General features: G+C 35.3%; 1 protein-coding gene across 4 annotated transcripts in view; it reads right to left on the minus strand.

Annotated features, from left to right (window-relative positions):
- LOC143257088 (MFS-type transporter SLC18B1-like) overlaps positions 1-25,455 on the minus strand; it is a 45,869-nt gene extending 20,414 nt beyond the window's left edge. For 2 of the 4 annotated variants that reach the window (XM_076515296.1, XM_076515295.1), the window contains exons 1-6: positions 25,056-25,453; positions 16,630-16,976; positions 12,303-12,398; positions 7,273-7,346; positions 6,807-6,954; positions 4,826-4,894 (exon numbers count right to left, since the gene is read on the minus strand). In XM_076515296.1, coding sequence (XP_076371411.1) covers positions 4,826-4,894; positions 6,807-6,954; positions 7,273-7,346; positions 12,303-12,398; positions 16,630-16,976; positions 25,056-25,071 — 750 coding nt within the window. In that variant the 5' untranslated portion in view covers positions 25,072-25,453. Of the gene's footprint in view, positions 1-4,825; positions 4,895-6,806; positions 6,955-7,272; positions 7,347-12,302; positions 12,399-16,629; positions 16,977-25,055 lie in introns of all 4 variants that reach the window. The other 2 variants (XM_076515298.1, XM_076515297.1) reach the window with 2 other exon arrangements.
- Positions 25,456-25,726: the final 271 nt, after the last annotated feature.

Below are 25,726 nucleotides of genomic sequence, written 5' to 3' on the forward strand. Positions count from 1 at the left end.
CTGTCTTGAGCACGAGGGTGGGATGTGTTAGTCATTGTTGAGTGAAATTTCATCACTGGATGATGTTATTGCACGAGACTTTAGGTTCTCACTGTGTGTTCTTTGACATCTGAACCAAAGATAAGTTTGAAAGCAGTTTGTTTGTAATTTAATTACAAATTAGAATCTTGATTTAACTGTCCAGCAAGCTTGTTTCTGAAATATGTGCATTCTTTAATTAATGCATCAATATTTATTTGTTTACAGTTAAGCACGAAGCTTTCACAATGAGCTATTTGTGTTTTGCCCATCACGGTTATCGAACCTGGTTTCTAGAGTTGCAAGTTCACAGACACACTATTGTGCCACTGGGTAAGGGGTGAGGTTAATGGATCAAGAAGTGCTCTAGAAAAGTCCCTCATTCACTGTTTGGCAAAACCTGTGAGAGGAGTAACTTCGATTAATCATTGTTGGGCAAAGGTCTTTGTTATAACTGCTTGGGACCAGCCAATTCCTCCAACCATATACGATAGATTTTGTCTTCTGCATGGTTTACTAGTATGGGAGTAAGCTAGAAGGACAGGAAGAAGACTCACTGATAGCTGCTGTGGCTTCTGTAAAAGAAGGCAAAATTGACATCAGAGAAGCAACTGAAACATTTAATATACCACATCCTGTGGAAACATCTTAAAGGGCAGTGAGAAAAATGTTCTTTAGTGTTTTTCGACCTTAGACGAAGAACAGTTTAAGGTTTTCACTCTTTATAGCCCTGTTTTCATTAACTCACAAAGGATGATGCAAGACTGATGGCCTAAAAATGAAACCACACCAAACACCCATTTAAAGGATTTGCAGTTCTTGATTGAGTAATAAGGCTTTTTGAAATATAACCCTTCTATCTCTATTTGTGGTTCTGAATTAACTTTTATGGAATGGGCGACTGTTTTTAACAAGCCAGCATTTGAAAAGTTTTCCTGTATCACCAAGGAAACAATTTGTTTGTTTGCTTTGAATTTCGCGCATAGATATTCCTCGTATAGCCAAACATACTCGCCCTGTTAGTTGTAGGGTAGTTATAATGTCACGATCAGTTCCACTATTCATTTGTAAAAAAGTAGTCCAAGCGTTGGCGGTGAGTGGTGTGACGAGAAATCGATCCCGTGGCCCTCATATTACGAGTCGAGCTCCCTAACCACATGGGCGCACCAGGCCCCATGGAAACGAAGACAAAGCGCAACTGTGAAGTTGTTGATATATATATATATACCTGCAACGAGACTAGAATTCGAACCTCTAATACATATCCACCAAAGATCTCAGCAAAGGCAGGAAGGGAGATAGTAGCTGTTATATTAAGTGCCATGAAAGGAAAGTTAGCCACAGTCTTGGTCTGTTGTTCATCTGCAGGCAGTTTTGTACCACCGATCACGATGTCCCCGAGAAAATGGATAAATACTGTGCTCATCGTGTTACACTTGGAACCAAAGGCATTGTTAGTACTTCAGGCTGGGTGAACAACAATCTGTTTCTAGAATGGATGAAACACTCCATGAAGCATGTTTGGCCAAGCCAGGGACAAAAAGTCCTTTTCATTTTAGACAATAATGAAAGCCACGTTTCAAATAACGTATACAAAAGAAAATGTAGTTGTCATGATCTCAATCTCTCTACATACTTTCCATAAACTTCACGGTAAATGGTCCTTTCAAAAAAGCATTGGAACAAGTGGTATATGTCTGGCAAGAAATCCATCCATGAACGACGCAGTTAAGTTGTTCTGTGAAGCTGCTCCTCATAATAATGGTAATGGGTTTATCAAAATTGAAATCAGGAACTGTGAAATCAGGCACAAAAAGCAGATATGCGAGATACATTAACTCATTTCAAGAATGCGCAGAAGCTAGATCAGGTGGCAAAAAATGCACTCAGGCAAGTGCAGAGCACAATGCTAAAAACAAAGGATGATAGATAATACAAACAATGCCAATAGACAAAAGGGACGAATGATACCTCGTTTAGTCACTGCAATTATTATTGCACCTTTTGCAATGAACAATCTATCGAGCTCATCCAGTAAGATTGGATCCAACTGAACGAATGCGAACATGGGTCACATGAAAATTGCACTGTTTATGAGGGGGTTGGGAAATTCATCTGTGACGAATGCTTGTAGAATATATTGGCATTGCTTGCTGATGGATGTTGATTCCCTATGCATAAGGATAACTGGTCTTGTGGTTACTTTCTTCCAAGTGAATGGTTCCTTTTTGTCCAAGTAGTTAGGAAAACAAAAGTTTTGGGATACCTTATTATTTTCGTTAATATGAAGCACTGCTGGATATTTGAAGTGCCTCAGATGATCATATGTAATAAGGGGCATTACACTACAGTAACACATGGAAGCATAGGTACAAAAGTATGTGGAAAAAATAATGATTATATAACGACAAGCACTCCAGAGAACATGTTAAGAACCTTTCCGTTGTATGTTTAGACTATAGCGAGCTAACGCTATCAAGGTCAATAAAAAGGATGATGCAAGCTAGTGACGCAAGCTAGTGAACCACGAAATTATCTGACAACTTGAAGACACCGTAAGTATGAGCTGAAGATGCAGATGACTGATGACTACAGAGCTTAAAACTTCCCAAAAAGGAAGTCAGTCGGCTCTTTGATCAACTATCGATGACAAGAATGTTGATAGAGATACAAGAGAAGAGTCTGACAATCCACTGACTCTTGTTGATACCAATGGATGGCTGAAGTTGTTTTTGTTGTTAGTCGTTGCACACGACCAGGATAAAATTAACCAATTAAGTATCGGAACTACTTGCGGCAGTGGTGCTTACTATTTGATATATCGTAAGGATACAAAGGGAAAATCCAAATAAAACCTCGTGAACAGCCGAAAAGAGCGCTCTCTCCTGAGAAAAACGTTGTTCTCAGACTCTACGCAAGTCTCTAAGATACTTCGACATGTCCATTGCCGTAATAGAACAGACTGTATCTCGCACGAACTCTTTGTATTTTAATACAATTACTCCTAAGCATCAGTTATCATCTTAAGTATTATAGAATTAATGAATGTCTAGTAAAGTGTTATTAAAATAGTCAAAATTAATCGACTGAAGAAAATGTCTCTTGATTGTATCTGTTAAGTACTTAAAGAGTTAATAAAAAAAGTGTTATTAAAATCTTTGTCACAAATTTCTATGCTTTAACTGTACAGCCTCGTGTTAGTGCCTATGTACTCCATTCGCCCATTGCATCCTCACCTAAAAACAATTAAATCACGCAACAAAAGGTAATATTAGTCGAAGCTCCAACGGCTAAGCCGAACCACCCACTCGGCCTACCTTTCCACAGTTACAAATAACATTCTTTGGAGTTCTTAAGCAGTGAATCTTTTGAACATTTTTGTAGAGAAATTTCATTTCTTTCTACCTGTACATGATATAACTTCAAACCTTTCGAGCTACACAATATATCAACTTTAACTTAAGTGGTTCTTTCTACCTTGTCTTCCCCCTATGCTGTCCCAGTTATTTAAAGAAGGGAATTTTAGACCACCTAGTGTCCAGGATGAACAAGATTTATAATACAGAAGATGCTAAAAAAAAGGAAGAAAAACACATCACTAAAAACCTCCCCGACAACATACAATGTTATATACAATACTTGTTACAAAATGGGGAAACAAAAAGCCCAACAACAGATATAGAAGCTCGCATAATTAATTTAAATGAACAATATAAATTAACTGAAATGAACAATTGAGCATAAACAATATAAATTAATTGGAATAAACATTGGAATGACCCTTGAAAGGAAGAAGATTTGAGACGATTCCCGAGATTAAGGCAAATGCGACGAAGGAGCTGGAGGACATTATAAAAGAAGCGTACCAGGACTGTTTCAACAAGTGGAAACACCGTTGGGATAAGTGTGTGCGTTGGGGAGGAGAGTACTTTGAAGGGGTCCCAGACCTGTAACTTCTAAATAAAGTACATTTTGTTTTATGACGTCAGTCCGCGTATTTTTTGAACAGTCCTCGTAGATTAATTGAAATAAGTATACAAGTTACCTGAAATTAATAATTGAACAAGCATGAATACTGTAATTTAATTGAAATGAAAAATATACACAAGACAAAAAATAGAAGAGTATTTTTTTAAACACGTTCATTCAACAAAACATAGAATTAATCACAACCTGGCTAATTCTCTTGAAACTACGCTTATTGTTAATCGCATCAAATTTTTATAGCACAATAAAACTATTCTTAATAGTTTTCGCGAGTAATTTTTAAAAATTATTTACATAAGTTTGAGTTTTTAAACTTTTGCAAAAAAGTTCTTTCTTGCTTTGGAACAAATTAATGAAATACGTCTTTATACAGTGTTTCCATTGAGAGTAAATTGTAAGTCTTAAAGAATTTTTTACTATCCGGAACAGCTAGATTAAGTATATGTTCAGTTATATTGTACTGAGGGGTAAAATTTCATTATGTATTTGCTTACAAATTACTAAAACAATGCTAGGGAATATTATAATTGCATAAATGATAGCAGTATCCAAAGGTTAGAAAATTAGGCCTAGTAGTTACGCTTTGGCAACCATAATTATACTTTGAAAAGATTCTTAAGCCTAAAGCAATAAATACGGTAACTTCTTCAGTATCAGACAATGAAACAAATAAATAAATGTACAACTTAACAACAACTACAATTTAAGTCTAATGGATTCAATATTTTGCCTGTAGGCTAGGCATACCTATACTTTGAAACATTCTTATGACTTAAGGTAGGAATTCGTAATTAATAAAGTTAAGAAAACGTTTCTTTACCTGATACAGCCCGCCACCGAGTGTTGGTCCAATAATCATCCCTACTCCATACATCATCTCCATTGTCGCCTAAAAATATTCCAAATTCCAAACTAAGCGTTATGTAAAAGTCTGCACATGTGTATAATTGTTTGTTTGTTAAATTTACTAGATAATATTTATATAGTAATTTAAACTAAAAAGAATATCACAATTTGTTACTTCAATTTGAATAGCGGGTAAAACACAGGTAATAGCTGTTAGCCTAAAATTATAATTCATATGAAACTAAAAAACAATTTATACTGATAATAAGTGTAAATGTGAAAGGTGACTCAGTGATGAGGTCTGGAAGTGAACCATTGTCAAGGCTTATCTTGTTTACCCTTATAGATAGAGAATATAATATTTGCAACCTTTCTTCACGAGATATTTTTATTTTTATCAAAAAAATGAAAAAGGAAACTTGAAGTCACTAGGATTAGTTGGCCTAACCAAGTGGTTAACGTGCCAGATTACAGATTTCTCTCCAGTGGCACAGCGGCATGTCTGCGGACATACAACACTAGAAAACGGGTTTCGATACCAGTACTGAGCAGAGCACTGATAGGCAATTGTGTAGCTTTGTGCTTAGCTTCAAACAAACGAAAATTTACAGATTGAAAAAATTTAAGATTCGAGACCTGATGTTACAGGGAATGAGTTATAAAATTAAAGATAAGTTACATCCTTCCCACGATTTTGAACTTCGGTTTCAAGTGGCACAATCACATAAGATAGGTAACAAATTCCTCCTAGACGGGATGCCAGTAAGTTGTAGGTTATCCCCAGCTAACATCATTCTGGAACAATTGCAATCAGAAGCAAGAAGCCTTTGAGCCACACTACGTTATAAACTACACAGCTAATTCAGTTATACATTTCAGAGATTGTTCGCCTGTTTATAATTAAGTACAAAGCTACACAGTGGACTATCTGTGCTCTGTCCACCACATGTATCGAAACCTGATTTTCAGCATTTAAGTCCGCAAGCATGTCGCTGTGTCACTTCCAAGAGCCAGACACAGCTCTTATGATTGGATACTGCTGGTTCATTGCCTTCCTACTGGTCAGTAGATAATAATTATAGTTTACGTCGAAAATCCAGTTGTATTAGCATTTATGTGTTCTAAAGACGTCTTGAGAAGTAGGTTTCCCGTAATCACGAATTAACATTTATAATTGGAACTGTCAGATTAGAGAAAAGGAAAAAAAGTTAAACAACACCCTCCACCAAATGTCTGGCTGCTGTTATTTGAAGAAACAGTATAGATTTGACTTGTACTTTTACAACTCGTTCAGGGGTTTTAAAGAGGCGTGTACATCTACGTAACAACGGGAACCTTTGATTCACAGTCAGGTATGCTAAGCACTCGGCCGTATTAGGTTTCTTTCCAGAGTTAAAGGTTTGTTCAGCACTGACTTGATTTTAAAAGTTTTTTTTTTTTTTTTAATCGGTTTATTAGCTGATTAACTCCTTCAAACTTAGGTACTTGTCCAATATTTGATTGGGAGTTACTGGTTGGGGACCAAATCTTGCAGGCAAACACAAATATGGTTTTTATTTCACAAGTAAGATACACAAGGAATAAAAATGGTAATTAGAAGAAGAAAAAATGCAATCGACATTAAGTTTAAAGCTTTTTTTGGAGGGGCGTGATTTATATATTATTAGGGTCTTTGGTACAAAACAAAAAGAAAGGACAGTTTCAGAAGCAAGTATCCATACATACACAGTGGTTGAAATTCTATGGACAACTGCGTATAGAAACAGGTATGCATACTTACACAAATGGTTGAAATTCTAGGATTAACTGCGTTTAGAAACAGGTATGCATACTTACACAAACGGTTGAAATTCTAGGATTAACTGCGTTTAGAAACAGGTATGCATACTTACATAAACGGATGAAATTTTAGGGTTAACTGTATATAGAAACAGGTAACAAGTATGTATACTTACATAAATGAAAGTAGCTTTCTCGGGAAATTCCGTTATCAGAGTTGCTGAACTAACTGTGTAAAACGCACATCCACCGAAACCTTGAACAATTCGAATGGCAAGGGCGAGAGCCAGGAAGGCTGTTCCAGGTGGAGATTTGTGAAGAAATCTGTATCACATTACCATAGTTACCATACATACTTAGTGTATGTTATACTTTTAAATGAGCACTTAACTAAATACTTAATTAAACACACTTATCAAATGAAAATAACACTTTATAAAAGATCCAATACTTAACCAAACATATGTATCAGGGCACAGAAACTGTGTGAGGGAGGACCAGCACAAATATAAAAAAAATACCGACCAACGACTAAAGTACTAATTTTAATAAAACTAAAAATTAAAAGAGTTCTAAATTACATTACTTAATACGAACAACGGTAACACTTTATTGTAAATAATTCCAATTACTCAAACTTACCCAAATAATATAGAACATCCTCCACACAGAAATAAACTAGCGTACATCAAGAATGTCGGCTTCAGGACAGGAAGCTGGAATAGACGAAACATATTCCTTTGAAACTTAAACGTATTTTCCTAATCACAAGAGGGTGGAACTAGTGAAACTCTAGAAACAGAAGTCATAAAATCTATTCAGTGAAGAGTCATCTGCCCCGTCTGTAAGATAAGAGTGATCACGAGACAGAGTGGATGAGATGCAAACTTTGTCCACGTAATGAAATGTAACCATCGTCTGGTCACATGACTGTAACGGATTGCGTAAAGCCATCTTTAGTTTGCATCTTTCCGTCACCAAACATGCTCGCTTTTTCAGCCGTGGAGGCATTATAATGTGACGGTCAATTCCACTATTCGTTGGTAAAAGAGTAACTCAAGAGGTGGCTGTGGGTGAGGTTTATTACTTCAACATTAGAGATATCACACATAGCCCTCGTGCAGCTTTGTGCGTGACTCGATAAACGAATTTACAATATAACTGTTGTCAGGTGTCATTCACTCTATCCTTTACACACATTATTTTATATTTTTCTAAGGTTGTTTGGTTTGTTTTGAATTTTCGCACAAAGCTACACTAGGGCTATCTACGCTAGCCGTCACTAATTTAGTAGTGTAAGACTTGAGAGAAGGCAACTAGTCATCACACCCGCCGCAACTCTTGGGCTACTCTTTTACCAACGAATAGTGGGATTGACTATCTCATTATAACGCCCCCACGGCTGAAAGTGCGAGCATGTTTGATGTGATGGGAATTCGAACCCGCGACCCTCGGATTACAAGTCGAGCGCCCTAATCTCCTGGCCATCTCTGGCCCCCTTTCTAAAGTGAAATAGGAGGTATGGCAAGGAGAATATTTTACTTTTATACGGGGTACATGTGAGGGTTTGTTCCGTAATTTCTAAAAGTTAATCTGCAGTTTAGTGCAAATACCGACATATCCTTTTTGAAAGTTGTTTATTATATCAAAATCAAGTGATTTTTGTTTAAATTGTGAGATACATTGGCATGTAATGAAACTGAATAATAAGATGTTCCTTTGATTACTATATATAAAATATTGAATGAATGAAGTTTAAGTCTGTTGCCTTTGTATAAACTTATAAACTTTTGTATTCAGTGGAGTTAAGCCGGGTTCCTTTGTATTTTTTTATACAGGGGAGTTAAATATAGAGTTAATACATTTGTATACAGGGGAGCTACAGATCACGATCTCTCCGGTATATTTTAAATTCGACATATTGAAAATTGGCAAATTGTTTAGTGGATGTTGAGAAATTATAAGATCCATTTGATTAGTTAAGTAGCTCACTCAAAGCTCAACTCCAATTGGTAACTAAATTAGGACTGGTCAGAAAATTTATTTTATTGACGAGCACAAAGCAATACGATCTGTTGTTGACTATTCTATGCACACGATGGGTATCGGAACTGGGTTTTTATCTTCACGTTATAAGCCTTCAAATTTACTACTCAGTCACTGGGCGACACCAGACAAAGCGAGACAAAAAAATGCACATCCATTGTGTATAGATAGGATATTATACTACATCATATATAGATGGTATATTATACACTAAATAGCATGCAGAGATGAAATGAAAATGAAATGTTGTCTTCTGTACTGGAAGACCTTGTATTTATTGGACTGAGGGATGATGAACCCTCCAACCAATGAACCCCTCATAACTCAAGTGTACCACTGAATGTTTATAACGCTAAAATGTAGTTTTCATAGGGAATTTATTAGGATAAGTGTGCTCTCCATTTTACTTGATAAAAGGGAGATAGATAAAAGCTAACATTATGTAAAATAATAGGTTTTATGAAAAAATAAATGAGATTATACTTTAACTGAATATGTTAAACAAAGAAGAACCCTGTACTTATCAAATGTGATTAAACCCAAAGTTAAGTGCCTTATATGTTATTATAGTCCATGTGTCACGGTTGGTCGTGTTCGACCTGATAATTGACCTGCAGCATAGCTTCCATTGCGAAAGGCTCCATAATAGGTTGTAATATCCAAAAGGCACACAACTCTTCTGTTAAGTCCTTCCATATTAAGCTTTACAAGGATAATCTTGGTACCCCAAGATGATCCATGCTCCAATGTTCTCCAATGCGATTAGGCATAGCCAGGTAGTTAGGGTGCTTGGCTCACAATTTGCGCGTCACGGTTTCAAATCTCCTTTACCAAATATGTTCACTCTTTTAGCCATGGGATTTTATAATATTACGATCAATTCCACTACCCATTAGAAACAGAATAGTTTAAGGGTTGGCGGTAGATGGTGATGATTAGCTGCCTTCCCTCTAGCTAAATCTGCGGCGGCTAGCGCAAGTAGCTCTCATGTAGCTTTGCACAAAATAAAAAAGAAAACAATGCGATTAAGTAAAAAAGGATATCTTTATCTTAGAAATTTTAAATCCCGATATGAACACGTTGTCATGATCAGAGTATACGAATATCATAATCAGTCAATTTTTAGTTCCATCACACTAACTACGATCCATCCGTAGAACAATGTCTAACTGTAGTTCTGATACATCCGTTCCATCAGCTGCAGTTGTAGCGTCACTGTTCGCATAAAGTCATGATATAAAATGCTGTTTTGTGTAAATATTGTTTATTTTGTAAATTAATTACCTTTCTTTTCTATTATAAGAGAGTTAAAAGCAGACAAGTATTGGAAGCTGTGTTTGTAACTCACTGATGTAGAAAATATAGTGAGAATACGATTTGATAATAAACATGTAAATAGTTTGAGATGAGCGGGAAACAGCAGACGAGAATATAAAGTCAGTAGAACTAGTTCGGTCAAAATAAAATTAACTGCAGTAGGAGAAAAAGGCCTAACAGTTAATGTAGGCCTAGCGATTAATATGTTAGAGGAAAACTGACAAAAGAAGAAAAAAGATAAAAAGAATAATTTAGTTCGTCAAAGAAAGTTTTAAAGTAACTAAAGCTGCCTGTGTGAGCTTTGACAAATAGGCAGACGATTCTCGGAAAAGAAAAGAGAACATATTAGTTTAAAAGCATAAGATACAATCGTAGTAACTCGACAATAAAATAAGTGGATTGTATTTGGATAGATTGGTTATAGTAATAGAAAAGACAGTTTGGCTTGTCAGCTGAAATTCTGAAGTAATTGAATAAAGTCTAAGTAGAGCTTTGACTAGAGGTAGAGAACAGTACATATGTATATTAGTTTGTTAGTACCAAAAACAAGCCTAAACAAAATAAATAAAAATAAAAACACTAACTTAAAGGATTTCAGGATACAAGCTATAATGTGGGATATAAAATGCATCCAAGGTTTTGGAGATGACTGCGGAAATAGAACTCACATTGCGGTTAGGATACACCGTCTATCACTCTTAACTTTCATTCGCCAGTCTCGCATAAAGAAATAAAATAAAGTGAGGGGATAGCAATAAGAATTAAGATTGAAGAAATAGAGATTAGGAGAGTTCAATCCCACAACATCCCACATCTATATCATCCTTCACTGCCTGCAGATAGTTGTGGGAATATGACTGCTCTCCAAAGTAAAGATCAAAAGAAGTAATTGAAAAATAAGAATAAGAAAACTAAAGTACTGCCATTTGGGGATAAGTAAGTTAAATAAGCTTACATATTTAACTTAGCTTTATAGCCGTCATTGTGGTCGAAAGGCACTAATTGGTAGCCCAGTAAACGAAATATACTAGTTTGAAGTCTAAATTAATTAGTATATTTGCAACCACCATACATTAAATTTACCGTAACTACATGTTTTGTGTTCTAAACAAGCCTTTTATGCGGTAAGGTGTACATCCGCATAAAATAGTGCCAAGTTGTTAAATAACCTTGTTTATAGCTAAAAATAGTTATTAGAAATGTTTAGTAAAATTTTTAATTGTTATTTCTTTATATTTATTTAATACATTCTTATATTTGTTACAGAACATTTTAATAATTTTATTTAAAGTTTCTTTATTAAATCCATTAACTTAATTTTTGTATCAGTATTTCAACATTACTGATAAAATATTTTAATTTATTAAAAAATTTACAGTGTCTGAATAATTGGAATGGGTGCTGTTCATTTGTCGTTTAATTTATCGCCAACAAGTTACAGACACCTACTGTACAATAATGTTAAGCCCAACAACGACACAGTATACATTTATACTATTAAGAAGCCTGAGTAAATGCCTTTTTGTTCTGGCAACTGAAGAGAATAACTTATTTTTAAATTCCGACACGTATTGAAATTTGCTATAAAAATGTATACAACTCTGTCTGTTTCTAAACTTGTTATGGAAATGTAAAACCAAGTCAGGTTTTTATAACAGAAAGTTTTGTTCCTTACTATTACAAGAGGGTAAACCGTAAATTGGAAAGACAAAATATTTTCTTTTATCAAAAATATTTACATTGATATCCTTATCAATTATTTTGATAGTGTTCTTCTGTATTGGATATTGAAGTATTTTAAATTCTAATTGTACTGGATAAATAGTAGTAATAACATTATTTATTTCAGGATTATTTATACTAATTAAATCATCTATATATCTATAAGTTAAGGTAAAAGTATCTGGATTGGTGTAGTTTTCCATAAAACTATTCTCTTAATAGTAAAGATATAAATGTGCTATACAAGTAGAAAGCTAGCTCCTATTGCAACTCCAATTACTTGTTTAAAACCTAGTTATTGAAAAACATATAATTATTATAAGTACGGAAACTTAATATATCTCTTATGTTTTGGAACTAAATTTTCTTTCTTTCAGTTCTATGACATAACTCTTCTATTAATGTTTGTTTTGTTTTGTTTTTATTTCACGCAAAGCTACTCGAGAGTTATCTGCGCTAGCCGTCCCTAATTTAGCATTGTAAGACTAGAGGGAAGGCAGCTAGTCATCACCATCTACTGCCAACTCTTCATTTAAATTAGTTAAAAAACTTTTATAATTATATAACAGTGGGTTAAAGGTTCTTACCAGACGTCCATAAATGGGTGAAAAAACAAATCCAACTAGCTCATAAACTGCAAACACCATGCCATACTTTGATGGACTCGCCCCTTTACTCTCAGCCTAAAATCAAGACGAAATAAAGAGACATGAATATATGTATATACACCAGACTAACGTAGGTGTTATCACCACCAAACCTCTTATCTTAAACAGCTCATATTTTATACAAAACTAAATAAATATGAAAGAAACCAGTTGACGTTTTAAAAGAAACGTTTTAATAGATCAGCATTTAATTGTTTTAGAAAAAACAGTTTCGCCTTGTATCATCTGTAATACGACATTCTGATTCAAAACATTAACTCAAAGTTGCCTGTTTTTAATTTCTAAATCTTGAAATAAGTTTATAATTAATAGCAAAACACAATCGCAATATAAGGTAAGCTGTATGTACAATACCAACTTCATTCTTTTATAACTGTGAAGCAGACAGATCTTAGTTCAAATGCAACATTAAGTTTATAGAGCTGTAACTAAAAACATGAGTATGTAACAAAGGTAACATATGACCCCAGATTGATTAGCATCTTAGCAAAAGGTATCTTGGTTTGGTTGAATTTCGCGCAAAGCTACACGAGAGTTACCTGCGCTAGCCGTCCCTAATTTAGCATTGTAAGAATGGAGGGAAGGCAGCTAGTCATTACCATCTACTACCAACTCTTGGGCTACTCTTTTACCAACGAATAGTGGGATTGCGACGGGGATTCGAACATGCGACCCACGGATTACGAGTCGAACGCCTTAACCACCAGATATCTTGGTACACCGTGGTGTTGGTTTAGGGTAGGGCTATCTTTAGATTTCTTTTAAACAATTACATCTCTATGAAGTTAAATTGATATTTTATGTCTAATTAGCCTTCTTTAAATAGTTACATATCTATCTAAATTTAATGTTGTTTTTTTAAATATTGGTATTTTTGAGTTAAAATGGGGGTAAACTTGGGAGGGTTTTAGATCATCTTCGGTGAATCTAGGTTCCAGTTTTCTTCTTCTTTCTCCGATGTATAATTCTGGACACTTACTGTACGTGATTTTATAAATGTTTCTCATGTTGTGTAATTCTCCGTAGTTTGTATTCATAATTTGTTCTTTTACTGTTGTAAGAGTTAAAATGATAGAGTCACTCAATACTATTCCAAATATGGATACCGTCGGCACTAGACAGACAAAAACTAGTTGTTCATTTGAAGTTAAGTTAAATAGTACGTCACAGCAATGTTACAAATATGTCAAGCGCTTGTCTGAACTGTTATTAACTCATACCTCGATTTTGGTTTATTTTATTGTTACCAAAGGAGAAGCCAAAATAAAATACGTATAGAATATTAACTTTCAATATAAGGGATCCAATCATTAGTTATTATACCCAACTGACAAACTTTTACAAATGCTTTGAAACAACAAACTATGATATTGCTATTTTTGTTAAAAGATAAGGACAGAATTACACAATGGGCTATTTGCGTTCTGCCCATCTCAGGTATAGAAACCGGGTTTCTAAAGTTTTAAGTCCGCAGACATACCTCTGTGCCACTGAAGTTAAAATAGTCATTAAGACATGCGCCCAGCAACGGTCAGTTGCTAACTCTCTTAACCTGAAGATGACCTGAGAAGGTCGAAACGTTGTCCTGTATTTTAGCTTAAATTAAAGTATTAATACCAACACCAGGCGTTTTTAGAGTACAAAATAGTAAGAACTTTGTGCTCTGTTCTTTTCAAAATGGCGCTACTTATCATAGAGGGATGCAATAAATTCCTAAACTTTTAAAATCATGCACACTAACTTACATTATATTTGATAAATCTATAGTAGCGCAGTCATTGTAATCACACGCACACCAGTTGCAACCCTATAGAGTTAAACTGGTATTTGATGCATGATTAGCCTGCTTTAAATAGTAACTTGACCAGGTGGTTAAGGCACTCGACTCGTAATCTGAGAGTCACGGATCCGAATCCCCGTCACACCAGATATGCTCGCCCTTTCAACTGTGGGGGCGTTATAATGATACGGTAACTCTTACAATTCGTTGATAAAACGAGTAGTTCAAACGTTGGCGGTGGGTGGTGATGAAAAGCTAGCTGCCTTCCCTCTAGTCTTACACTTTTAAATTAGGAACGGCTCGTGCAGATAGCCCTTGTGTAACTTTGCGCGAAATTCAAACCAAACCAAACCAAACGGAATCAGTTAATCTCTATAGAATTAAATTGGTATTTCATGTATGGTTAACCTGTTTTAAACAGTTGCATCTCTATAGAGGTAAACTGGTATTATACAGTCATGTGAAAAAGTTAGGACACCCTATGAAAGCCTGTGTATTTTTGTAACATTTTTGGATATATAGGTATTTAATCTCAATTTTAACAATACTGAGAGATTATAGGAATATAACTAAACAATTAAAACTGGAGAAAAGACTTTTCAAGATCTTCTGTACATGTAATTCTACAAAAATGCATATTCTAACAAAGGAAAAAGTTAGGACAACCTATCCTTTAATAGCTAGTGTTACTCACTTTGGCTGAAATAACTGCAGTAAGACGCTTCTTGGAGCCATCTACCAGTCTTTGACATCGGTCTGAAGAAAGTTTGCTCCACTCCTCAATGCAAAATTTTTTCAGCTGTGAGATGTTTGAGGGGTTTCTTGCATGTACAGCCCGTTTCAAGTCACCCCACAGCATCTCGATAGAATTAAGATCTGGGCTTTGACTCGGCCATTCCAGGACTCTCCATTTCTTAGTTTTCAGCCAGTCCTTGGTGGATTTACTGGTATGTTTTGGCTCATTGTCGTGTTGCAGGGTCCAAGTCCGCTTCAGCTTTACTTTTCTAACAGATAGTCTCACATGATCCTCAAGCACCCTCTGATACATGGTAGAATTCATGGTGGATTCTATGCTTGTGAGCTGTCCAGGTCCTGCTGCAACAAAGCAGCCCCAAACCATGACACTTCAACCTCCATACTTCACAGTTGGTATGAGGTTCTTTTCCTGAAATGCTGTATTTGGTTTACACCAAACATGTCCTCTGTTCTGGTGTCCAAATAATTCAATTTTGGACTCATCTGTCCAAAGAACATTATTCCAGAAGTCCTGGTCTTTGTCTACATTCTCTCTGGCAAACTTCAGTTTGGCCTTGATGTTTCTCTTAGAGAGCAAAAGTTTCCTCCTTGCACATCTCCCATGCAAGTTAAACTTGTGCAGTCTCTTTCTGATTGTAGAGGTATGCACTTTCACATCAACAGTAGCCAGAACCGCCTGTTGTAGGTCCCGTGATGACATGTTATGGTGTTTGGAGACCTCTTTTAGCATCTTGCGGTCTGCTTTCGGGATGAACTTGCTTGAACGACCAGACCTGGGCATGTTGGCAGTTGTTTTGAAAGCCCTCCACTTGTTGACTATTTCCCGGACAGTGAAATGGCTGATTTCAAAATCTTTTGGGATCTTTTTAAATCCCTTACCAGGCTCATAAGCTGCTACAATTTTCTTTCTGCAGGCCTCAGACAGCTCTTTTGCTTTCACCATGGTGCTCACTCTTACTTCAACAGTCAGGAGCACACCAAACTAAATGTCTGAGGTTTAAATGGGGCAAGCCTCATTCAAAATGCTGCGTAACGATCTTCTAATCATGTGCACCTGGTGTGATACACCTGTGTGTGAGTTGAGCCATTTTAAGCTGGAATAAATGTGGGGGTGTCCTAACTTTTCCTCAGTTAGAATATGCATTTTTGACAAATTACATTTACAGAAGATCTTGAAAAGTCTTTTCTTCAGTTTTAATTGATTAGTTATATCCCTATAATCTCTCAGCATTTTAAATATTGAGATTAAATATCTATATATCCAAAAATGTTACAAAAATACACAGGCTTTCATAGGGTGTTCTAACTTTTTCACGTGACTGTAAATATAGTTAGTCTGCTTTAAACAATTATTTCCCTATAGAGATGAACTGACATTTCATAAATGGTTAACTTATTTTAAACAGTTACTACTCAATAGATTACATTTTAAATGTTTTTATCAAAAGTCCAGTAAAAAAATGTCTAGTTCGGAACTGTGCTTGTTTAAAACTACCCTGTTAGAGGCCTAAACCTACTTGCTTAAAACTACCTTTTTAGAGGTCTAAACCTACTTGTTTAAAACTATCTTGTTAGAGGTCTAAACCTATTTTTTTAAAACTACTTTTTAGAGGTCCAAACCTGCTTGTTTAAAACTTTCCTGTTCGAGGTCTAAGCGATTTTATCCGTATGACTGGAATAATGTTCTACCAAAGATAATATTATACTCACCACTTGAGGAAAAAAAGGGGCTAATAGCGAGTAACAAGCCCCCACTAAAAGATTTCCCAGAGTAAAACAACACAATATGTACTTGTGGCGTCGAGTTTTTTCTGGTGGTTTGTCATTTCCCTTAACCGTCTTTTCTTCAAAGAAAACTTCGCTTTCTATAAAAACGGTTTCTGTGTTCTGCTCTGAAGGAGAGTCGAAAGAAGTTGTAATGTGTCTGCAAGGTTGTGAAGATAAGTAGTCATCTTTGTCACTTCCAGGTGCTGTTAAATGGTCAAGAGTGACGCTTTCACGTGTTAATGCCACCGGGTCCTCTGGTGTCACGTGCTTGAATGTGACCTCTTGAATAACTAAACAAAAAAAAAGAAATGAAGCGATATTCTCCTTAGAGCTAGAGACTGTTCCAACATAAGAACAAGGGGAAAAGTATTGATAAAGTGTAATGTTCTAAACAATTTATTCGATATTAATATTATTCAATGGTTCAGCATAAAATCTGGGGTTTCATAACGTTAGCCGTCCCCCCAGTGGAACAGCGGTATATCTGAGAAGTTACAACGCTAAAAACTGGGTTTCGATACTCTTGATTGACAGAGCACAGATAGCCCATTGTGTAGCTTTGTGCTTAATTATACACAGCAACTCATAACGTTAAAATAATGTTGTCAATACAATACTGATGGTGGGAACAACACAGATAGCCCGTTGTGTAGTTTTGTGCTTAATGACAAACAGTGGGACCAATAATATTTACGTTATTAACTACACAAATCACGGTCCAACATGGTCGATCGTGGCCTAGTGGTTCACGTGCCAGGATTAATTATACACAGCAACTCATAACGTTAAAATAATGTTGTCAATACTGATGGTGGGAACAACACAGATAGCCCGTTGTGTAGTTTTGTGCTTAATGACAAACAGTGGGACCAATAATATTTACGTTATTAACTACACAAATCACGGTCCAACATGGTCGATCGTGGCCTAGTGGTTCACGTGCCAGGATTGTGGACCCTAGAACTGATTTATCATGTCGTTTTGCCGCATTTGGTTGTGTGGATGCGATATAAAAGTGACAGTCAAATACTACTCTTTAAAATAAACGAGTTGGCAGTAGGTGTTGTTTATTAGCTACCTTCTCTCTGGCCCATCAGTTGACAATGCGAGACGTCTTTGTGTCTTTAGTGTAGCTTTGCGCAAAAAAAAAAAAAAGAGAAGATAAACATTCAGTATGTTTTGAAAAATGAATATTGGCACAACTATCTGGTTAGGGCGTTCCACTCGTAAATACATATCGCAGATTTGAACCTCGTCATAGACATTCTCACCCTTCCAGCCATGAGGGCGTTATCATATTACAGTCATTCTCACTTTTCGTTGAATAAGAGTAGTCCATGAGTTGGCGGTGAGTGTATTTGTCAAGCTATCTTCCCAAGCTAGTTCATCGTTTCTCAAAATTGGGAGAGCCAAGAGTCATTACAGAAATTTCATAAGAATATTTTTTAAATTGTAATTTATGGAATAAATTGACATTTATGCGTTTTTGAGCATTTAATTTTTAGATGCAGCTTTTCATATTAATATCAGCACTATTTTTAAAATATAAATCATTTATAGGTTTGGAAAGTCGCGAAGACGTTTGGATTAAAAGAGGCCCTAAAGGTTTGAGGACCGCTGCTCTTCTCTAATACTCCTGTACTAGGGGCTCCGGCATGGTCAGGTGATTAGGGCACTCGACTCGTAATCTGAGATTCGCGGGTTCGATTCCCCGTCACACTAAACATGCGCGCCCTTTCGGCCGTGAGGACGTTATGATGTGACGGTCAATCCGACTATTCGTTGGTAAAAGAGTAGCCCAAGAGTTGGCGGTGGGTGGTGATAACGAGCTGCTTTCTCTCCAGTCTTACACCGCTAAATTAGGGACGGTTAGCGCAGATGGTTCCAGTGTAGCTTTGTGCGAAATTCAAAACAAACAAGTCTGTAGTAGGTTATGTTCATTTTCTAAACAGGGGGAAGACATAGGGAAGTCCTGAACCCGTTTACATGTCTTTCAACATTAGTGTGTTTTTCACTTCATTTCTTCAGTTGCTTCATTTGACCGTGTCAGCTGTTTCCCCTCTATCACAGTTATCCTAATTTTTGCTTAGCTTTTTTATTTTCTGGTAGCATTTATCTGTGTTTCCTTTCTTCCACGGTTTCTGAACTGTGTTTAGTTTTGCGTTTATTGCATAGATAACGCTATAAATTTAATTGAAATGAAAGAGGTGGCTTGATGCTGTAAACATATTGTCTTTTAATTTAACCCCCCGCTAGTACAGCGGTATGGCTATGGATTTACCACGCTCCAATCGGCGGTTCGATTCCCCTCGGGGGACTCAGCAGGTAGCCCGATGTGGCTTTACTGTAAGAAAACACACACACTTTTAATTTAAATATTATCCAACATCTAAAATATTTTATTTAAACTATAATGTTATTGACAAAAAATGCTACAAATATTATCATTTACTGAAATGAAATTAATATAAAATACCAAATAATTAGAATTCTAACACGAGACTTCCACGTGAAAGTCGAGATCTGCAACTGCTGCGCCACTTTGAATTTAAAATATTATCGCTTTGTTTGTTTGTTTGTTTATAATTAAGCACAAAACTACACAATAGGCTATCTGTACTTTGCCCACCGCGGTTATCGAAACTCGGTATCTAGTGATATAAGACCACAGTGTTCCACTGGGAATGGCAATATTATTACATTCTTTCCTATTTGAACGTGAGATTGGCTTCAGATTCGGGAGTTCCAACCACTGCAGCAGTTTGAATATTAAGCCTTTATAGTCATTTTGTTAATTTCGTACGTGGCAGATATTTAGAACTGAGGAGAAGGTTGTCAGGCTCGTAGGTTCTTAAATTAGACGATGGAGTCCCAGTTGTTATTGAACGGTGCCAACAGACAGTTACTTGTACATATATGTAAGCTAAGGACATCTAGGTAACTTTTCATAAAAATTAACAAAATAAACAAACAATTACATTTTATCCTTGTCTGTTTATTTTAAAACAAACCCACATTGGGTTATCTGCTGGGTTCACCGTAGGGAACAGAACCCCAGATTTTAGCATATTAAGTCCACTTGCCAGTGCTCCCACTGGGAGACGTATGATTCTTTGACGTGCATTACAGCAGTATTGTATGAACATTTTTTATTGACTTATGAAACAATTAATACAATTATTAATCGTATAAATTAATATTGTACATAAGGTACACATTTTAAACACTGAAATAAGTCTACACAATTTCTTTATTCAAAATACATAAAATTGTGGATTCATATGGCAAGGAAATGCCAAATCGAACTATTGCTGGCTAGGTATTGATAAGAAACCTGCTATATCTGCCACAATTTTTGACAACTGACTAGAAGAAAAGCAGTCACTAAACAGCACCCTACGTTAACTTTAAGAGATTGACTGTCGCCCATATAATGCACCCACAGCTTAAAGGCTTTTTGTTTTCAATTTCACGAAAAGCTACATGATGGCCATCTGCATTATTCATCCCTAGTTTAGTGAGGAAAGCCTTTAGGGAAAGCAGATAGTCATCACCACTCACCGCCAACTCTTGGGCTACTCTTATACCAATGAACAGTGGGACTGACCGTCACATTATAATGACCTCACGGCTGAAAAGGCGGGCATACTTGGTGTGACGAGAATTCGAACTCGCGACCCTCAGATTGCAAACCAAGCGCCCTAACCACCTGGCCATCCAGGGCCTTAGCTTAATGGTCAGGGAATACTTCGTAATAATTCATGGATTGAAACCTGGTTTCCCTGGTTCAAAATTTATAGCTCTACCATAGAGCCGACCCTCGCACGTGTTAGTAAGACTAATAATCAATAATGCATTAATGAGCATTCGTACAAATAATTATGTGAAAATAATGTAATTAAACACTTGTAAATTTAATGAAAATCTGGTTAAGTAGTATATCAGTATTTACAATAAAAAACTCATTATTCGGCACGTGGACTTAAAGGCCAGGTCAGAAAATTCCAGAACTCAGACTTAACCATTTATAATTTAGAACCACCAAAGGATGGAAGGACAACCAGGCAGTAGTAACCGCTTCCTGCTCAATTGATCTTACACAAACAAACGAATTTGACTACCACAAATATAAGGGTCAACAGTGTATGTTTTGTCAACGATATATGGCGGTTAAAATCTTGAATCTTCCAATTTGCTGCCAGCGCTAAACGCCAGTGTACACCCAGGTCACATTTGATTTTTAATACCTAGTATTTTAACACATGGTCAAATATCGTAATCTGTGACTAGTGGTATAGGTATGGAAAGGTCAATAACAACTATAAGTAAAAGCAGATAAAAGTAATGGCCAAACGTAAAAAATAATAACCTACAAAGTAAAAACCAAAACCAAAGCTTCACAACTTAACTGAATCTTTAATTCTGAAACTGGGGGATACCCTCCCTCTGAGGAAAGGGCGCGAAACGTATCCTAACGGTCTGTGAAAAGATTCAGAACACAAAATGTTACCACTAAAATGCGTAAATGACACGACGTTATTAAAATAAAAACAGACAGCAATGACATATCTGACCACATTTGTTGTTGCTTTTCATGAAAGTGATGATTGAGCACATGTATCGTATGTCTAGCCCCTAGCGATTCAGCGCTCAACCCAAAGGCTTAAAACGCTACAAAATGTGAATGCAGCACAGATAGATCATTGGCTTGCTTTGTACTTAACAATCAACAAAGACGCATATCTGAAATTTTCCATTACTGTCGTGGAAAAGAATTGCAGATCTAAACTGCTTGGGAACAACTGAAATAGATTATAAAAAGTTCATAGAATACAGTAATGAAACTAAATAAGTTAATCCTGTCGCGACAGGTCACAAGTCAAAGGCCATGTCATGGCGTTTGTTGACATGCATTCAAAATTTTATTGAACTACTATTTTATGAATTTATGTCAATAAGTTTGGAATCAAATTGTAGATTATAATTCAAACTTTAATATTATATATGAGTTAATTTGTTAATTTAAAAGTAAATATTAAAAGAACGCACCAAAATATCGATTTCTGTGTGCTACGTGGTATGTTGAACGTAGCATTGGTTCATATTAGATGTTTGTGATGTCAAAATATGAAATCTATAGTGTCATACGAATTAGGAACTTAAATTCTGACAAGCTAGAATACAAAATAAAAACCACATATTTTTTCTCTTTGTTCAGGTGTGGATTATGTACTGAATAAAACACATGTGATTAACATCTGAAAGCTCAAAATATTTCTCTAATCACCTTTTATAAACATTTTAAAGTGCTTCGACGTCATTACGTTCTTTCTGACCAATATTTTAAGCAGGTAGTTTGTGTCTTTAATCTGCTCGAAATTATATATTTTTTAGACAAAATACAGCTTAGTTACTAAGCTTGATAAAATATAGTAGAATGGTATCAATATAGTTATTTGTGGTTTTCTGGTCATTTTAAATGTATATATAAAACCTAAAAAAATATTTCGTTTCACATCCTCTACATGCGAAAATTGAAAAGGCTTAACAGCAAACGAATACGAAGCAAACTAAAAGATATAATTGTTTGCTATACTTAGTTATTTACTGTTCTATGTTATAAGGAATATAACAATATTTGTAAATGGTAATGATCTATATACATATATTATGTATGTCATTTGGAACGTGACTGTATTTTACCAAATACAAGTTCACTAAAGCACAACTAAAACAGTTCACTTTGTAAATACTATAGATCAGTTTTATATTATTTTATACGGTAACTTGAGTGCAAGTTTTGTAGTGTTCTCCAGGCACAGATTGAAGGTCAGTATAATAAAAATAATAAATGTATATAAATGTTATGGTGGTTACGAGGTCGTTAAAATTGACAGACCCCCTATAGTTAGAATATAGAAAATAACAGATAAAGTATAATGTTTTACTGAAAATAAATGCTTGAAATGAATTAATGAGGTTTTACAGATTACACAAATAATATTTGAGATTTTGGGAACAAAGAATAGTTTTTAATCATAATATGAATTCATTTCGCACTGTAACCAGTAACGAAACAGACTCGATATTTTTACAAACAAATATTATGTAAAAATACTTCATTAAGAAATCGATATAAAAAGTCTACCAGAGTTGATGAAGATACACATTTAGCATCAAAAGTTATAGTATAAATACGTAACTCATGTATATTATACCGAATCCGTCACGAAAGGATTTTAATTTGATAATAGCAGATGTTTAACGATATAATAATTTACAAGTTTAAAAGCCATAAAAAGACAATTCTCGAAATATTTGGACTCAGTCACAAGACTTGTAATCTATTTTATTCAAAGAATTTTCACCTCCCAAATAGAGTTTTCCCTTTATATGCTAATTCTGGAAAACTTACAAAGACGTGTTAATTGACAGAAGCTAAACATGACCAATTTATGAATCAGCATAAATAAATGTAACTAGTACGTAATAATGACTGGATACAATGTATCGAATTGTATCTCAAAACGGCTGTATGGGTATTAACACTTTTACTAATAAAGCAGTGAACAACGTTTCGACCTTCCTAGGTCATCTTCAGGCGTTTGTAGAGGGCGTTGCATCTAACATTCAATTGCAACTTTCTACTACAGTCCCGTACCCGTTTATACTCTCGTTCCTAAGACATGTGTCCGGCAATGGTCAATTGCAAACTCTCTCTTTGTTAACCTGAAAATGGCCTAGGGAGGTCGAAACGTTGTAATTATCAAAATACGGTCAAACCTACACGGAAAGTTGCCGTTAAGTAATTTTGAAATAAAACTATATATATATATTAGCTTCTTCCGCCAGTGGCTCAGCGAAAAGACTGAAAGCTCATAACGCTAAAACTGAATTTCGATATCCGTGATGGGTATAGCACAGACAGCACATTGTATATCTTTGTGCTAAATAACTAAAAAAAATAACAGTTCCAAACAATTAAGAAAATAAAGATATGATAACTTTTAGAAGAAAAACAATAACAAAAACACATTGCATGTAGCGAAATATAACTATTTAAAAGTGAACGTGTTAACATGTTATCGGATAAACTGATATTGATGTGACATAGTTAATTGGTTCACACATTGTAAGATAAACTGATATTGATGTGACATAGTTAATTGGCTCATACATTGTAAGATAAACTGATACTGATGTAACATAGCTACATAGTTAATTGGTTCACGCATTGTCAGATAAACTGGTATTGGTATGGTATAGCCACTGAGTGAGCTTGTTCATACATTATTAGCAATCTATGTCAGGTTTTGTTGTTGTTGTTTTTTATCTTTGGTGTGTCCACCGCAGAAAACGAACTTTAAATTTTAACAAAGTAAACTTAGAAGCTTACCAGGGAGCTACCAAGGACTCCTATATTTGGAAGTGTTATTATATATATATATACACACAGGCTGAGGTATTCGTCCTTTATTCGGTTTATGAACTTAAAAAGTGTGAGTTTGAATATTATGATAAATAGCAAAAATTGCCAACTTTCACATATTTTATTTATAACGTGACATATGATTACATTATGCATTATTACCTCACCAAAGGTTTTGTGTGAGGTTTAAGAACTCACTATGTATATTTTTAAAACATGGTATACACTGCGTTATGGTTAAGATGACTGCAGGAAGAGGTAACGAACAAAGTTGTGGCGTTAGGTGTACTTTAGATTATAAGTTTTCCATACCCAGTTCTTAAGGGCTTTCTACACTGTTTTATGTCATTACTTAATTGATGGTCATCGGCCAAAAAAGTATCTTACGAACCGAAATTGAAAGGTCACAGGAGTCAAAGTATGAAGTGGATAAAACTCAAGAAATGGCTCTTTATTTCAGTGTTACGGTGACTGTTGTCGTATCAACTTCATTTGAAGTTTTTTTTTACATTTGCTATACTGGAGGACATTTTTTTCCATTGCATTCCACTGTAGAGAGTGTTAACTTATTCTCTGATATATATAAGACGTTTTTGTGCCCTCACCACACTGTGTGAATGTTGTGTTATAGAAAAGTTAATGTGTGTGTGTGCGTTTTCTTAGCCGAGCCACCTACATCAAGCAATCTACTGAGTCCATCGAGAGAAATCTAACCCCTGATTTTAGTGTTATAAATCCGAAGACTTATCGCTGTCCCACCAAGGGTTTATTATTATTTTTTGTTTGTTTTACAATCTAACTGCTGCTTCACGATAACTAATTATATTTTTGTAGAATTAAAAACGACTTGAAAATATTTTATTAATCATAGATGAGTGGAAGAATGTAAGGAAAACTAGAACGTTTTCCACAACTACAAAGTTAGTTAAAATAAACTTACCCTCAAGGTCAGCCATTCCTCTCAAACACTGGAATTAATACAACTCATAAAAGTCCTTACAGTTATCGGGTCCTTCAACTACTTTATTTCCAGCAAAATAATTTTTAATAATTCACATTAACTTTGGGAACATTTCTAAACAATTATACAACTTAAATCATACAGCGATCTCAAACGGAAAACTACTCCCTCGTACTATAGGCCACACGTGATAACAGAATTTCTCATGCATTCACTGGCTTTCAATGAAAAAAATAATAAAAAAGGAGTCCTTCATATACTGTTTAGCTGAGTAACGAAAGCCTTCTAAAAATGGTGTAGTTATTCTGTTTATGTTGTTATTAATATTATATTTTCTGTATAATAATTTGTTTAATTTCATAAAGAAAACGAAAACACACTTTAAACACAACATTAACACTAAGGTTTTATACCACATTAACAGTAGGCCAGTTTTTTTATTATATCTATTTAATAGTTATTTAGCAGTTACAGGCTCAATGTATAGGATTGTGCCAAAGGTAACGTGATAATCAACCAGTATGGAGTTTGCGTCATGGAAGATAAGAACAGATCAGATGTGGGGGTGGAGAAATAATGGCAGTAGGAAGGACATTGTAGACGATCGATACATTCTCTGTTGACGTACAACAACAGAATTATTGGGATAT

The sequence above is a fragment of the Tachypleus tridentatus genome, chromosome 7 (assembly GCF_004210375.1).
Source record: "Tachypleus tridentatus isolate NWPU-2018 chromosome 7, ASM421037v1, whole genome shotgun sequence".
Lineage (NCBI taxonomy): Eukaryota > Metazoa > Arthropoda > Merostomata > Xiphosura > Limulidae > Tachypleus > Tachypleus tridentatus.